The sequence below is a fragment of the Impatiens glandulifera genome, chromosome 4, assembly GCF_907164915.1.
Source record: "Impatiens glandulifera chromosome 4, dImpGla2.1, whole genome shotgun sequence".
Taxonomy (NCBI): Eukaryota; Viridiplantae; Streptophyta; class Magnoliopsida; order Ericales; family Balsaminaceae; genus Impatiens; species Impatiens glandulifera.
Genome location: NC_061865.1, coordinates 49573548 through 49588063, shown reverse-complemented (window position 1 = coordinate 49588063; position 14516 = coordinate 49573548). Strand labels below are relative to the sequence as shown.

Genomic DNA, 14516 nt, shown 5'->3' with positions numbered 1-14516 from the left:
GTAGAAGAAAACAAAGATATTTAAGCATTCAGCTAAGTTTAGAGAAACTTTCTCAAAATCTCGTACATTATGAAATTTGAACTTGTATTATCTTTTAATATTTTTTTAGTTAAAAATTTCAAACATCACATTTGAATTTGTACAAATTTGTGAAATTCATACATAACTGTTAAAAAAAACAAATTGATGATCATTAAAGATGTAGATCAATTATGAATTTGAGATTTTATGAAGTTTGTTGAATCATTGGGCTACAAAATTTGGTCACTTTAGGTTTTGGTATCGTGGGATGATGGTGATTTAAGTCCCTTCAATATTCATCATAATGTGTTGGAGGTTGTAAAATTTTTTAACAGTTTTCTAGAGGTTACTATTTACCTTAACATTGATGATGCACTAAACCAACTACTCCTAGTACCCCTCCTCATTCTCGAACCACCCCATTGAATCCAACTACTCATGTTCTTCCTCGGACAACACTATCAAATCTCCATTTTCGTGTTCCTCCTCCTTCTCAGAAAATCCTATCGAATTCAACTAATCATGTTTCTCCTCGGACAACACCATCAATTCTTCATCATCATTTTACCCTCCTCCTCAAATAGTCTCATCGAATCTAACTACTTGTGTTCCTCCTCCTCCTTCTCGGACAACACTATCGAATCAAAATGCTAGTGTTCTTCCATATACAAGCCAATTCAATAAAAAATCAATATCGATAACAAGTAATGTTGCAGGTTCAACCTCTTTATCAAACGTATTAAAGATTGGTGTCACTCAATCAGGTCATAGAATCAAGCCACCTAGACTAATGTTCAATAGAAACTTACAATAACAATAACAAAATACAAGAGATAACTGCAAAGAAGAAAATGAATATTATTAGAAAGAAATATGTTGGGTTTTTGGCTCATATTTTATTAGAGTTTATATATTGTAATTAACTTTAAGCCTTTATTGGACTTAAGAGTAGTAGTTTAGTCTTTTGATGTACTCCTATAAATAGAGACATTGTAACCTAGGGTTACTTGGACCATTATTTCATGGAAAGTCAATAGAATGGACGACTCCCCGAGGATGTAAGCATTATTGGCTGAACCTTGTTATATCTTGTGTTCTTTATTATTCTTTACCATTATATCTCTATATCTTCTTTTATCGTTTGTTTAGATTAGATATTTTCTCAACAAGTGGTATCAAAGCATGTTTTGAGAATATTTATCCTAATCTATTTTTGAAGATATTACGGAAACCCTAACCACCATTGAAGAAGTTGTTGGATATTTGTGTTTTTGTTGAAGATGACTATTGGAGAAACGACATTGGTTGGAGAAGATTTAGCCGTTGTGAAGATTTGAGTCGAAATCTTCAATTGCTAAGGAGATCTCAACTGTTGTTAAAATATTTCTTAGTTTTGGGTGACGATGTCTTGAGAAGAAGAGAGAAAAAGACAATGGATCTTTTGTTCTTCTCGAAGGCGCCAATGGGTGCAGGTGACGAAAAGTTGTCGTGTAGGCAGCGACACCAGAATGAAAAAGACGAGGTATATTCTTTTGATTTATTTTAATTTGGAACATATCTCCATATATATTCTATATATATCTCTATATATATTCCATATAATATAATATAATATAATATAATATAATATAATATAATATAATATAATATAATATAATATAATATAATATAATATAATATAATATAATATAATATAATATAATATAATATAATATAATATATAGAGAGGAGCCAAAAATCTTTGAAGCGATCAACTAAGACTTATTCAACTAAGACTTTTTATTAAAGTCTCGTTTGATTTCATAAAATAGGTTTAAGACATATTTGATTCCAATTTTTACAAGTAAAGTCTTGTTTGATTTTAATCAAATTCTCAAAGCTTTGTATGCTTTGATCTTGGATTTGTATTGAGGCTTGTTTGACTTAAGTATCTCAATGACAGAGATTGTTATTTTTCTAAGGGCTCTTGAGTGGAAGTACGAAAAGTTATCTGATAATGGCTCGAGCAAAGGTGAAGATTGAAGTGTTGAACCCACTTATTTTTTGATGGCTTAACTTTTGTCATGATGGAGATTGATGGGTACGACTCGTGTATTTTCTAAGGGACGTGAAATTCGCCCAAGGTGGAGATTGTTGGGGTTTTGGCTCATATTTTATTAGAGTTTATATATTGTAATAGACTTTAAGCCTTTATTGGGATTAGGAGTAGTAGTTTAGTCTTTTGACTTTTGATGTACTCCTATAAATAGAGACATTGTAACTTAGGGTTACTTGACCATTATTTCATGGAAAATCTATAGAATGGATGACTCACCGATGATGTAGGCATTATTGGCCGAACCTCGTTATATTTTGTGTTCTTTATTATTTTTTATTATTATATCTCTATATATTCTTTTATCGTGTGTTTAGATTAGATCTTTTCTCAACAAAATCAACGTGTTCGTCTCAAGAAAGAGCAAAGCGAACAATGAAATGTGTTTCTTTTTTGTTTTGGCTTGCATTTACTTGAACAAACTTGTTTACGGCTTATATACTTTTTTATTTATGGATAACGATTCTTGTTTATGATTTATATTTTAGTAAGTTTATGGATAATAATCATCTTTTATAATTTATGTTTCTAGTTTGTTTATGTATAATGATAATCAGATTTTATTTGTTTATGGATAATAGTTATTTAAAAAATCAAATCCTAAATCAATTTTCTTATAATTAAAATCTTAAAAAAAAAACTCTAATTCAGTTTCAAAATATTATAGGACTTTTTTTTTTGGAAAAACGACTTAACGTTATTTCATTAAAAATTCACAAAAATGAAAAAAAACCCACGAGTTTAAGAGATCATTCTAGACAGGCCTAAAATGATTTTGAAGTCGTAACATTCTGAATAAAAGCTAAAAAGCTAAAAACGTAAATGAACTATCTGATTATAATGTTTTCAATTCTAGTGAGTTCAAAAAACGGTAAATTCCAGTCCTGCAAATATTCCAGTTCTGCTCTATGCTTGGAATTCTTCTCCACGTTTCCGTGAGGGCGCTGTAATCCGATACAATATCTTTTTATAACTCTTCAACTCTCATGCGAGTTCTGTCATATACCTTGCATTCCGTTCTTTCCAAATGTTATACACCACTGCTCCAAAGTCGCACTTGAACACGCTTGTTGCAAATCTATTTCCCTTGACTTTGAGTAGTGCTGCTTCCTTGATTTCATTCCATTCTTTCGGAAAAGCTCCAGACTTTTATAGAATCTGTCCCAAAGCTCCGAAGCAATATAACAGCTCCCGAATATCATAGAAATGTTATTTAAATTAAAAAAAATCCTATATCGAATTGAAAAATAAAAATTTGAATTTGAATTATAAACTCTAAATTAAAAAAACTGATATATATCAATACATATATTAACTAGTTAAAAAAAATGTTATTAAATTAGTAATGTATATTTTTTTTTTGTTTATATAAATAATGTCAAGTAGATAATAAGAATAGTGTTAGAAAACCGTTAGGACAAATAACACTAACAATAAAGATCTCAAAATCGTGAAACTAAAAAGAAGAGTTCCAAAATCCAAATTGCCCTACTAAAAAGCCTTAATTTGACAATTCCACCAAAAAGAATTATTCATCTATTAATCATGTTTTACTTATTTAATTTTATCAACTCATCAAATTCATTTGAAAATGAAAGATAACAGTCATTGAAATTATCACCCTATATTCTAATTAAACATTGACCACAGGTCCACAAGTGAACAATTAAACAAAGAGAGCAATAAATTGATTTTTTTTTTTTAAATTCCACAAATAATTGGTAAGTTACAAAAGAGAAAAAAAATGAACCAGATCAAGAAAAACTAACTCTAGACAACAAAACTTCTATAAACTTATGTAGAAACATTTTATAAATTTGAATCTTAATAAATATTCAACATTTAATGTATGTCATTAACGAAGTTTTATTGATTTTTGATCTCACACTAATCAGCGTTTAGAAAGATATTTTTACTTAAATATATTATAAAGAACTTGTTATCCAATTTGAATGAACCAACAATAGATCATACATCTCTAATACATAGGACTAAATCATTTCAATAGAGAAAAATAAAATAAAACTAGTATTAAAGATACAAAATTTTATATGCGAATCGACGACTTTAAACCTTTAGCATCTCATGTCAAAATATTTTTATTGTCATTGCAATCCGATAAGGTCTTCTGTCCCCTAGGCATGCTAGAGTTGACAATTATTTTTGTAAGTCCCTCAAGGCCTCACTTGAAAATGTGTTGGACAAATAATTTTATTTATGAGACTCATTAATGTTTAGATTCACATTATGACTCATTAATGTCTAGATACACAAGTTATTCGTCTGATCAACATAGTTTTATATCTCTCATGTTTTACTTGGAAGAAATACAAAACTTTCAAAATAATACTAGTTGTTTGTCTCCAATTAATGTAAAAATTCGTGTTTGAATTGATCAAGAAGTGACAAACCTAACTATGTCATTTAAAAAATGAGAGAAGATTAATAAATGGAAAAATAAAATAAAATGAGAATTTCTAATTTACTTGATCATAAACCTAACAATAAGTTAACAAATAATAATAATAATAATAATAAGGAATAAATATATGATTATGGTGGTGTCCTAAACTAATTTGAGAACCATCTCCTACCAAATTATACAAATTACAACTATATAAGTGTAGGCAAATTGAAAGTAAAAACACTACCTTATGTTACTCATTCAAAGAGATACATAAAATAGAGTTGTTGATTTGTCTTACTTTTTTTTTTCTTATGGCAATGAAAATAAGGGGATTAAAGTTGTTAATTTGTCTACTTTCTTTATGGCTCCTCACACTCACCCAATGCCAAGGTATATATAATTCTTTCTTATTGCCTTCATTTATATTTATCCAAAGTGAGCAAAATGTTGGCGTCAATTGCATAAATGATTACAAATAAAGTGATTAATTGCTTATTCGATGATAAAAACGAAAAGAAAAATAAGAGACATTTCATTCAACAAAAGCGCAAGAAAAAAATTTAAGCGATTGAAACACAGTCAAATCATAGTGATGTCTCATAGTTCTATCTCAAAACCGACGTTCAATCACCAACTTTGTGCTTATCAAATTATAGCGTCAAAACAACATCTGGTTGTTCCATATAAAAGTTTATCATCACAGCTGATATATGATTTCAAACATAATCCATTGCATCTTTTGTAGTTAAGATCTCTCATTCGGTTAATCCTTATTATAGTGTTATTGCGTCAATAAAGTGTTTGTATATTAGATTTTACAATATTGATTTATATCTTAATCTCACTATTTATAACCCGAGTATTATTTATTGTGAAAAAATAGATAATACATATTACCAAATGATAGCATAAATTCAAAAAATACTTCATAGTTGGTTTCTTAATCTCCCACTTAGTCCATATTATAATACCCTCGATCCTTATCCTCTTCTATTTCAAAAGCTTATATAATTTTAGTTGTGTGATGAGAATAATGTTATTACTATTTTCACTCGATCATCTTGTGTCATGTAGGTATAAAGAAGTCGTGGGAAGATGAGTATCCATTCATCAAGCCGGCAAGCTCTTTCTTGGACGGTGACCATGACTACGACTACATCATTGTTGGTGGTGGCACCGTTGGTTGCCCTTTAGCAGCTACCCTTTCCCAAAACTTTCGTGTCTTGTTGCTAGAAAGAGGAGATGTTCCGTTTAATAATGTTAATGTCTCATATTTGGAAAACTTTGCCTATAACTTGATGGATACGTCACCTAAATCCGCATCTCAAGCTTTTATTTCAACTGATGGTGTTCCAAACAATAGGGCTAAGGTCTTAGGTGGGGGAACATGCATCAATGCTGGCTTCTACAGTAGGGCAAGCACAAGGTACTTTCAAGCTATAACAAAATATCAAATTTTATGGATCATAATTCAAATTTGAATCTATTGAGTTGTAGGTTTATTGAGGAAGCAGGTTGGGATGTTGAACTTGCATATGATTCATATACATGGATTGAAAGGCAAATTGTTTATCAACCAAAACTCAAAAGATTTCAAAGGACCTTTCTAAATGGACTTCTTGAAGCTGGTGTCTTGCCATTCAATGGGCTTACCTATGACCATTTTTATGGGACCAAGATTTCTGGAACAACTTTCGACGAGCACAATCATCGTCACACTGCCGCAACATTATTGCTTGAATCTGGCAAAGCCAAAACCCTTGAGGTTCTAATCCACGCCACCGTTCAAAAGCTTTTATTTTCTAAAATTGGTACGTCAAATGTCTTTCTTTTTATTCTATATAAATTAATTACGACATATATAATACTGTTTTAGAAAAATTCCTCGAATACCATTTTCAGGTGAAAAAATACTTGTAACTGGAGTAGAGTTCGAAGATGAAAATAAGATCCAACATCAAGCGTTCTTGTCGAACGGCAAAGGAATGAAGAGTGAAATAATATTGTCTAGTGGGACAATTGGTAGCCCTCAAATATTACTGCTAAGTGGTATTGGACCTAAAGATGACCTTTTAAAATTGAACATATCAATGGTCCTAGAAAATGATTTTGTTGGGAAAAGCATGTTTGATTGCTCTACCAACTATGCCTTGGTTTCAATTGAAGAAAACTTTAACATTTCCCCACTACAAGTTGTTGGAATTGCTAAGGAGGGGGTCTATATAGAAGCTTTTGGTGGACTCAATTTCCCAGTAAATGCCATTGAATTTGATCAAACACACAATTCAACTCAGGTTTGCTTATGGGAAGAATGTCAATTTTACATACCAACTTTTAAGAAGGTGTCAAATTTACTTATTAAGTATCAAAATTCTATTTATATATACTAACTTGTTAAAAAGTGTCAATTTTATTTAAAATAACGGAAATGTTAAACACCGTCAATTTTTTTGCCACATGTAATATCCATTTTTTTTTAAATTGACATTACTTTAATTATTTTTCAATTTAAATAAAACATTAAATCTTTCTTTATTCATTTTTTCTCTCTCTTTATCTCACAATTATTCATTTTCTTTGAACTTTTCTCTTTTGAACTTTTCTCTTTCCATTTCCATCTCCATCTCCATCTCCATCTCCATCTCCATCTCCATCTCCATCTCCATAGGGATCGATTATTATTTTTCCTAAAATGAAACTAATTAATGAAATTGAGGTTTATTGACCTCTATCTCTACACATCATATTATCATATTATCGTATGTTATTTTATCGACTTTTAATTCAAATGGAAAGAGATAAACAATCTCTTTATATTATAAACCAAAAATAAATTATATTAAGTTGAGTCTTTATATATATCTAACCAAACCAAAAAATATATAAAATTAAGAATTGAACTACAACAGATTCAACTAAAAGGAAATTACATGATTCAAAATTAATAGATTATATTAAATTCACAGTAAATTTTTGTCACACATAATTCATTTTGAATCATGTAATGTCATTTTAGTTGAACTAGTTCAATTATTAATTTTACAGTTTTTTTAGATAGTTATAAAGACTCAATTTAATATAAATTATTTTTGATTTATAATATAAAGAGATTATGTTTATATCTCCATTTGAATTAAATTAGGAATAGAGGTTGAATTATCTTATTACAAAGATATGGCCTCAATTTCATTTTAGGAAGGACTTATTTATGCACTCCCTATGCATATTAGAGAGGAGATGAAGTGGGAAATTAAGAAAAAAAATGGATAATTGTGGGATAAGAGAGAGAAAGAATGGATAAGAACAATTTTTAATGTTTTGTTTAAATGAAAAAATAATCAAAGTAATGATAATATAAAAATAAATAAAAAATATGTGGATATTACATGTGGCAAAAATTTTGACGGTGTTTAATATTTCCGTTATTTCAAATAAATTTGACACTTTTTTTTACAAGTTAATAGGTATAAATAGAATTTTGATACTTAATAAGTAAATTTGACACCTTCTTACAACTTGGTGTGTAAAATTGGCATTTTTCCCGTTTGCTTATATATATATATATCCCATACAAATAAGATAATCTTACGTTATGATAAGTTAGTAAATCATTTTTTATGGTTAAACAGAGAGACACAATGCTTCTCAAAAGTGGACTAACTTTTATGAAAGAACTGAGGGGAGGTTATATTATATCAAAAGTTTCCAAACCAATCTCAAGGGGGCAAATGAACTTGATTAGCAATAGTGCATATGACCAACCCTTGGTTACTTTCAATTACTATAGCAGTCAGAACGATTTATCAATATGTGTGAGCGGCTTACAATTGATGAGAAAGATCATAAGATCGAACTCCTTCAAAAACATTACCAACAATAAAAAAGAGTCGGAAGAAACTTTAGTTGACGATGAAGAATCCTTAAAGAAGTTGTGCAAGGAAACTGTGAGCACAATTTATCACTACAATGGAGGTTGCAATGTGGGTCGTGTGGTGGACAATGAATACAAGGTTTACGGCGTAGAAAGGCTTAGGGTTGTTGATGGTTCGATATTTGATGAAACACCCGGTACTAATCCTCAAGCAACATATATGATGCTTGGAAGGTATGATCCAAAACAACAATTACTTATGACACTAAAAAATATGTTTTTAATGATTCCTCATCTTGTCTAGGTACATGGGAGTCAAGATTGTAACAAACAGGCTTGGGATAGCAGAGGATATGTAAAGCTAAGAACAATATAACAAACTAATAAGGGTGATCATTACTAGAAAAAAATGATCATTATTACTGTGGATTGAAATCCACCAACCTTTCAGTTTAATTATATTTTAATAATAATAAGACATGATGATAAGCTAATGCTATCCATTTAAGACCCAAAAACGTAGTCATTAAGAGTTAAGACTGACTTTAATGAAATGGCTATTAATATAAAGAAAATCATAGAAAATGACATGGTCTAGGTTATAATTTTAAATCAATGCTTGAATCTAAAACATCACCTCATGATTAACTAATCCCATTAATTGTTAGTAAATTGTAAATTTTTTAATTTATTGGTATTATAAGAACTGAAATGGCAGCCAACTGAACTCTAAAGTCAAAAGAAGCTAATTGAAGAAAGAAAGGAAGAAGATTGTAGTAATTAAATATCTGATTAAGAAAGGGATAGACTACATGAAGATGAATAATATAATTTTTCTCAGATAAAAGTTGGTCAACAGAAATATGAACCATGATTTTCTTTTCTGAAGTCCAATAGCTTTAGGACATTGCACACTCAATGACCCAAACCTTCCACTGTAGACAACGTGAGCTCTTTTTGGATGGAAAACGACTTAACGTAATTTCACTAAAATTCTCAAAAACAGAAAAAAAAAAACCACGAGTTTAAGAGATCATTCTAGATAGATATATAATTATTTTGAATTCGTATCATTCTGAATAAAAGTAAAAATGTAACTGAAACTATAATGTTTCGTTTCTAATGATTTGAGTAAACGGTAAATTCCAATTCCTATTATGCTCCGTACTTGGAACTTTTCTCCACGTTCCCGCAAGTGCTCCACAATCCGAGACTATGTCTCTCCATAATTTTTCAACACTTTTGCGGGTTCTTCCATAGACTCTCGCATTACGTTCCTATCAAATGTTGTAAATTACTGCTCCAAAGCCGCACTTGAATACGTTTGTTGTGAATCTGTTTCCTTTGGCTTTGAGTAGTGCTGCTTCTTTGATTTCTTTTCATTCCTTCGGGAAACAGATCAATTCCAGGCTTTAGAAAATTTGTCCCAAATTTCCAATGTTATATTGCAGCTCCTAAACAGGTGATCAATGGTTTCTTCACTTCCGTTGCATAGAAGACAACTCATGTCCAGGATGCTCATATATTTGCTGATACGGTCACGAGTGTTGAGTCTTTTCCAGAAGGCAAACCATATGATGAATTGGTGTCGAGGAATGATCTTGGTTGACCATACGAGAGGAGCTCATTCTACTTTCTGTATTTTTTCTCGGATTACCTCACATATTCTCTTTAAGACCAGCTTCCCATTGTCTTCTGCATTCCATTCATGAACGTCGAGTCTGTCTCAGAGTTGTATGTTATTGATGTGATGTAGTATCCTCTGTCCTTTTGGATTTCTTCTCAAAAGTGAGTTATAATCTCCATATTTTATGTCTCTGATTTTCGCCACTACGCAGTCCCTTCTGATACGTGTATTTTTGAACTCCTCTTTGTGAATGATTGGCTGGTTTTCGAACTAGGGATCGTGCCAGAATATAGTGTCTTTCCCGTCCCCTAGCCAAATGTCGTAAAGGTCTGCAATATCATTTCTTAGTTTAAGAATTTTTTTAGTGACCGGCTCATATCTTCATTGATTTCACACGTCCAGATACTGGTTTCCTGTTCATAAATCGCATGTGTACCCATTTGATCCATAATGATTCCTGGTTGCGTTCCAATGCCCACAAATGCTTGAAGGTTGGAGCCTTGTTCCACTCGACGCAGTTCTTCAGGCCAATGCCTCCCTCCTCTTTCAGCTTATAGAGGTTCTTCAGGCCAATGCCTCCCTCCTCTTTCGGCTTATAGAGAGCAGTCCATTTGATTTTCTTTCATCCTATTCCGCTACTGTCCGAAATGAAGTTCATCATAAGCGTGTCTAGATCCTTCATTACCTTCTTTGGAATGACCATCTGATGCGCCCAGTATCCAATTATGCTCATGACTACGGTTTTGATAAGCTCGATCCTCCCTTCATAAGAAAGTTTCTTCACTGCCCAGTCAGATATCGTGTTTTTTACCTTTTCAATCAGCGGCTTGAAAATGTACGAAAAGGTAAGAAGAGAGGGGGTCCCCTTGCCTTATCCTGTTTTCATCCTTGAAGTAGCCTCCGTAGATTCCATTGACGCTAACAACAAAACAAGATGAAGAAACGCATTGCATAATCCAATCAATAAAAATCATAGGAAAATCAGATACAACCAGAAAATCCCGAGTGACTTCCCATCTAACAGAGTCGAAAACTTTCTTGATATCTAACATGAGCTTTTTCTTACCATAAAAAAGTTCAAGTCTATAAAAGGACTACTAGGGATGGAAACAGATACCCTACCCGTCGGGTAGTGAAGTACCCATCCCCGAACCTGATTTTCATTTTACTACCCGATCCTAAACCCGATGGGTATCTATATTTATATCCCCATACCCGATATCCGACGGGTACCCCATTACCCGATTAAAGTGTGAAATTATATTTATTATTTTCTAAATATACTAAATATTAAAAAAATAATTAATTAACACATTTAAACTAAAATTATTATAAATTAAATATAATATCTTAACTAATATGTTATTACAAAATATAATTGACCAAAAAATATGGTAATCATTCCTACTATATAATATAAATTAATTAATACAAAAATATAAATAAACTTAAAATGGATATAACAATATACTTAATTAAACTTCAAAATATTCATTATCAATGCATTTTTCTCACACAAAAAAATACATCATTCTTGAACAATTTTGTAGAAGTTACGTCAACTTTTTGCTGCTAAAATAGAAGAAGAAGCTACAAAATAGAGATTGAAGATTATGTTAATAAATAAATATAAAATTATAAAAGTTGAAGAACAAGCATAACTTTATTAAATAATAAACAATAATTAAACTAGTAATATCAAAATTTAAAAAATATAAATGAAAATATTACTAATTACTTGTATAGTTATGTTGTAGATGTTGAAAGATATAACAATCTTTTTATTATTAGAGACTTGAAGTTAGAAAAAAAAATTAGAGAGAAAGTTGAAGATAGAAGTTAAAGAACAAAAACTAGAAAGAATGTGCAAGATAAAAGTAAAGTTGAAAAAAGATGAAAAATGAATAATGAAAATTAAGAGTCATGACTGGCTTGACTTATGGTTTTGGGTAAAGAGAAAATAAATACTATATTTATTGTATTGTAATGATGGATAAGATAACTATGGTTAAAAGGTGAAATTTGAAAAATTACTCAAATGTTAACAAATATATATATATATATATGGACGGACCCATGAATTCGTATTAGGGTGGGCTTAAATTTTGTGAAAAAAATTATATACAAAAAGACGTTATGTTATAATAATTAAATAAGTTAAACACTACCGAATTTAAAAACATTAAATTCATCTATAATAAAATATATATTTATATCCTTAAATAAATCTCGTTCAATATGGAGTGTCAAAGAGTCGGCAAAAAAAAACATGCCCTATTTTTATTGCGAAGTTCCGTTTTCACATTTTTATTGCTGTGTGATAGTAAAGTTGTAAGTTAAAACTAAATAAATATTGTATTAAATAACTATAATGAAATAAAAAAAATTAAAAATTAGATGATGTTAACTTGTAATATTACTCCAATATAATAAAATCAAATAATTATAAACATAATAAAGTTAACCAATATATAAATTAAGAAGATTAACAACATGAATATTAGACAATAGAGAATTAGAAAATAATAATAATGAGATTATATTTTATCGAATTAAAAAAATAAATATAAAATATTTAAATGAAAATAGTTAGATGATAAAAAATTAATAGTATATTAAATTAGTGAAATAAAATTTAAATCTAAATAAATAAAATAAATTGGAAGATAATTAATGATAAGATATCTAGCATTAAGATAATATATACATTGCGAAGGAGTGAGAAGCAAGGTTATAAAATTTTTAATTAATTATATATATGTATAAAAAAAATTAAGGGGTGGGCTTAAGCCCTAGTGTGGGTACGTCCCAATATATATATATATATATATTAATATATTCGGGTATTGGTTTTAGGCTTTTAACACTATCTATTCCCGACCCCAAACCCGATCGGGTAACATTTTTCACTCCCCATTCCTAACCCTGAACTCGATTTTAAATACCCGAATCCGACCATCGGGTACCCATAGATATCGAGTATACGGGTATTCATTATCATCCCTAGTCTCTACCAACCAATCTTAGGATTAAGGTAAATATATTTAGTAATCTAACAAAAACTTTGGCCTAACAAGACATGTAACTCTCAAAGTTGTATAAAACAAAATATAATTAGACTAAGTCACCAAATCTTGGTTTCCAAAAGATAATCTCCACACCCAATTTCATTTAGACTCATTATCATCATTAACACCCTATACTCCACCCACTGTTTACTTTTCCCAAGCCCCGATGGTATATTCACCTCTTTGAATACAATTAATTAAGTTAAGTTTCATTACTTAATTCTAATTTAATTTAAAAATAATTTATTTTCCAATTGATTTAAAGGAAGTAAGTTTTGTTTGTTGGAATTATGAGTTATTAGTATAATAAATAATTATGAAAATGTCATATTAATAAGTCAAATAATGTGATCTAATATGAAATTAAGTTTATGGTTTATGATTTATAGATGTATTTTTTATGAATATAAAGTAAGAATACCTAAGAGGTGTTTGAGTACAAATAGGTCTATAAGAAGAAACTATTAGTATCAGAAAAAATAAGAGGAAAAGTTCAAGGGTCGATTTGTTGCAAAGAGGGTTTTCGCAGCAAAAAGGGATAATTATGATGAAATATTTTTTCCAGTAGTTAGACATATTCAATTAGGGTATTTCTTAAGTTAGTAACCAATTGTGATTTGCATTTAAAGTAGATGGGTGTTAAAAGTTCTTTTTTTACATGGTGATTTGGAGGAGCAAATTTGCATGAAGCTAGAAGAAGTGTTCACTCAACCTAGATGTGAACATCTAGTTTGTAGGTTAAATAAATCGTTATACGGGTTAAAACAGTCTCCAAGACAGTGATACAAAACATTTGACTCCTACATGATTAAAAATAGTCACAGACGATGCAAATATGATTGTTGTATATGTCTTTTAGTTTTCTGTTAATTTATGTTAATGATATATTGATAATTGCACAACATATGCATAATATTTTAATTTGAATGCTTTATTGGGCAAATAGTTTGATACGAAAGACTTAAGTGCTGTGAAAATAATTCTTGGAATAAAAATTCAAAGGGATAAAAGCTCATGAAAATTGTGGTTATCTCAACGAGCATATGCTGATAAAGTGCTAGACAGATTTGTGATGAGTAATTCTAAGCCAATATCTACTCCTTTAGAGAATCCTTTTAAACTTCTTCTGAACAATGTCCGAAGACAAAAATTGATATTGAAGACATGACAAATGTTCCATATGAAAATATAGTTGGTTGTTTGATGCATGTGATGATTTGTACACGACCAACTTTGGCTCAAGTTATGAGTCAAGTTAGTAAGTTTATGGAAAAATCGGCTAAGCATCATTGGGAAGCAATCAAATGGATCTTCAGATACAGATCTTCAAGTTATGGTATTGTTTTTTGTGGTCAATGAGTTGATTCTATAGTTATTGGATATGTGAATTCAGACTATGATGGTGATATGGATTATAGAATATCTAC

The 14516-nt window shown here is 30.1% G+C and overlaps 1 protein-coding gene across 1 annotated transcript; it reads left to right on the top strand.

Moving 5' to 3' along the window:
• Positions 1–1956: 1956 nt before the first annotated feature.
• On the top strand, positions 1957–8888 carry LOC124935321 (protein HOTHEAD-like). The gene is made up of 5 exons (XM_047475760.1): positions 1957–2032; positions 5598–5949; positions 6021–6334; positions 6426–6817; positions 8153–8888. The coding sequence occupies exons 1-5, from the start codon at positions 1957–1959 to the stop codon at positions 8696–8698; spliced, it is 1680 nt and encodes a 559-aa protein (XP_047331716.1). The 3' UTR covers positions 8699–8888.
• Positions 8889–14516: the final 5628 nt, after the last annotated feature.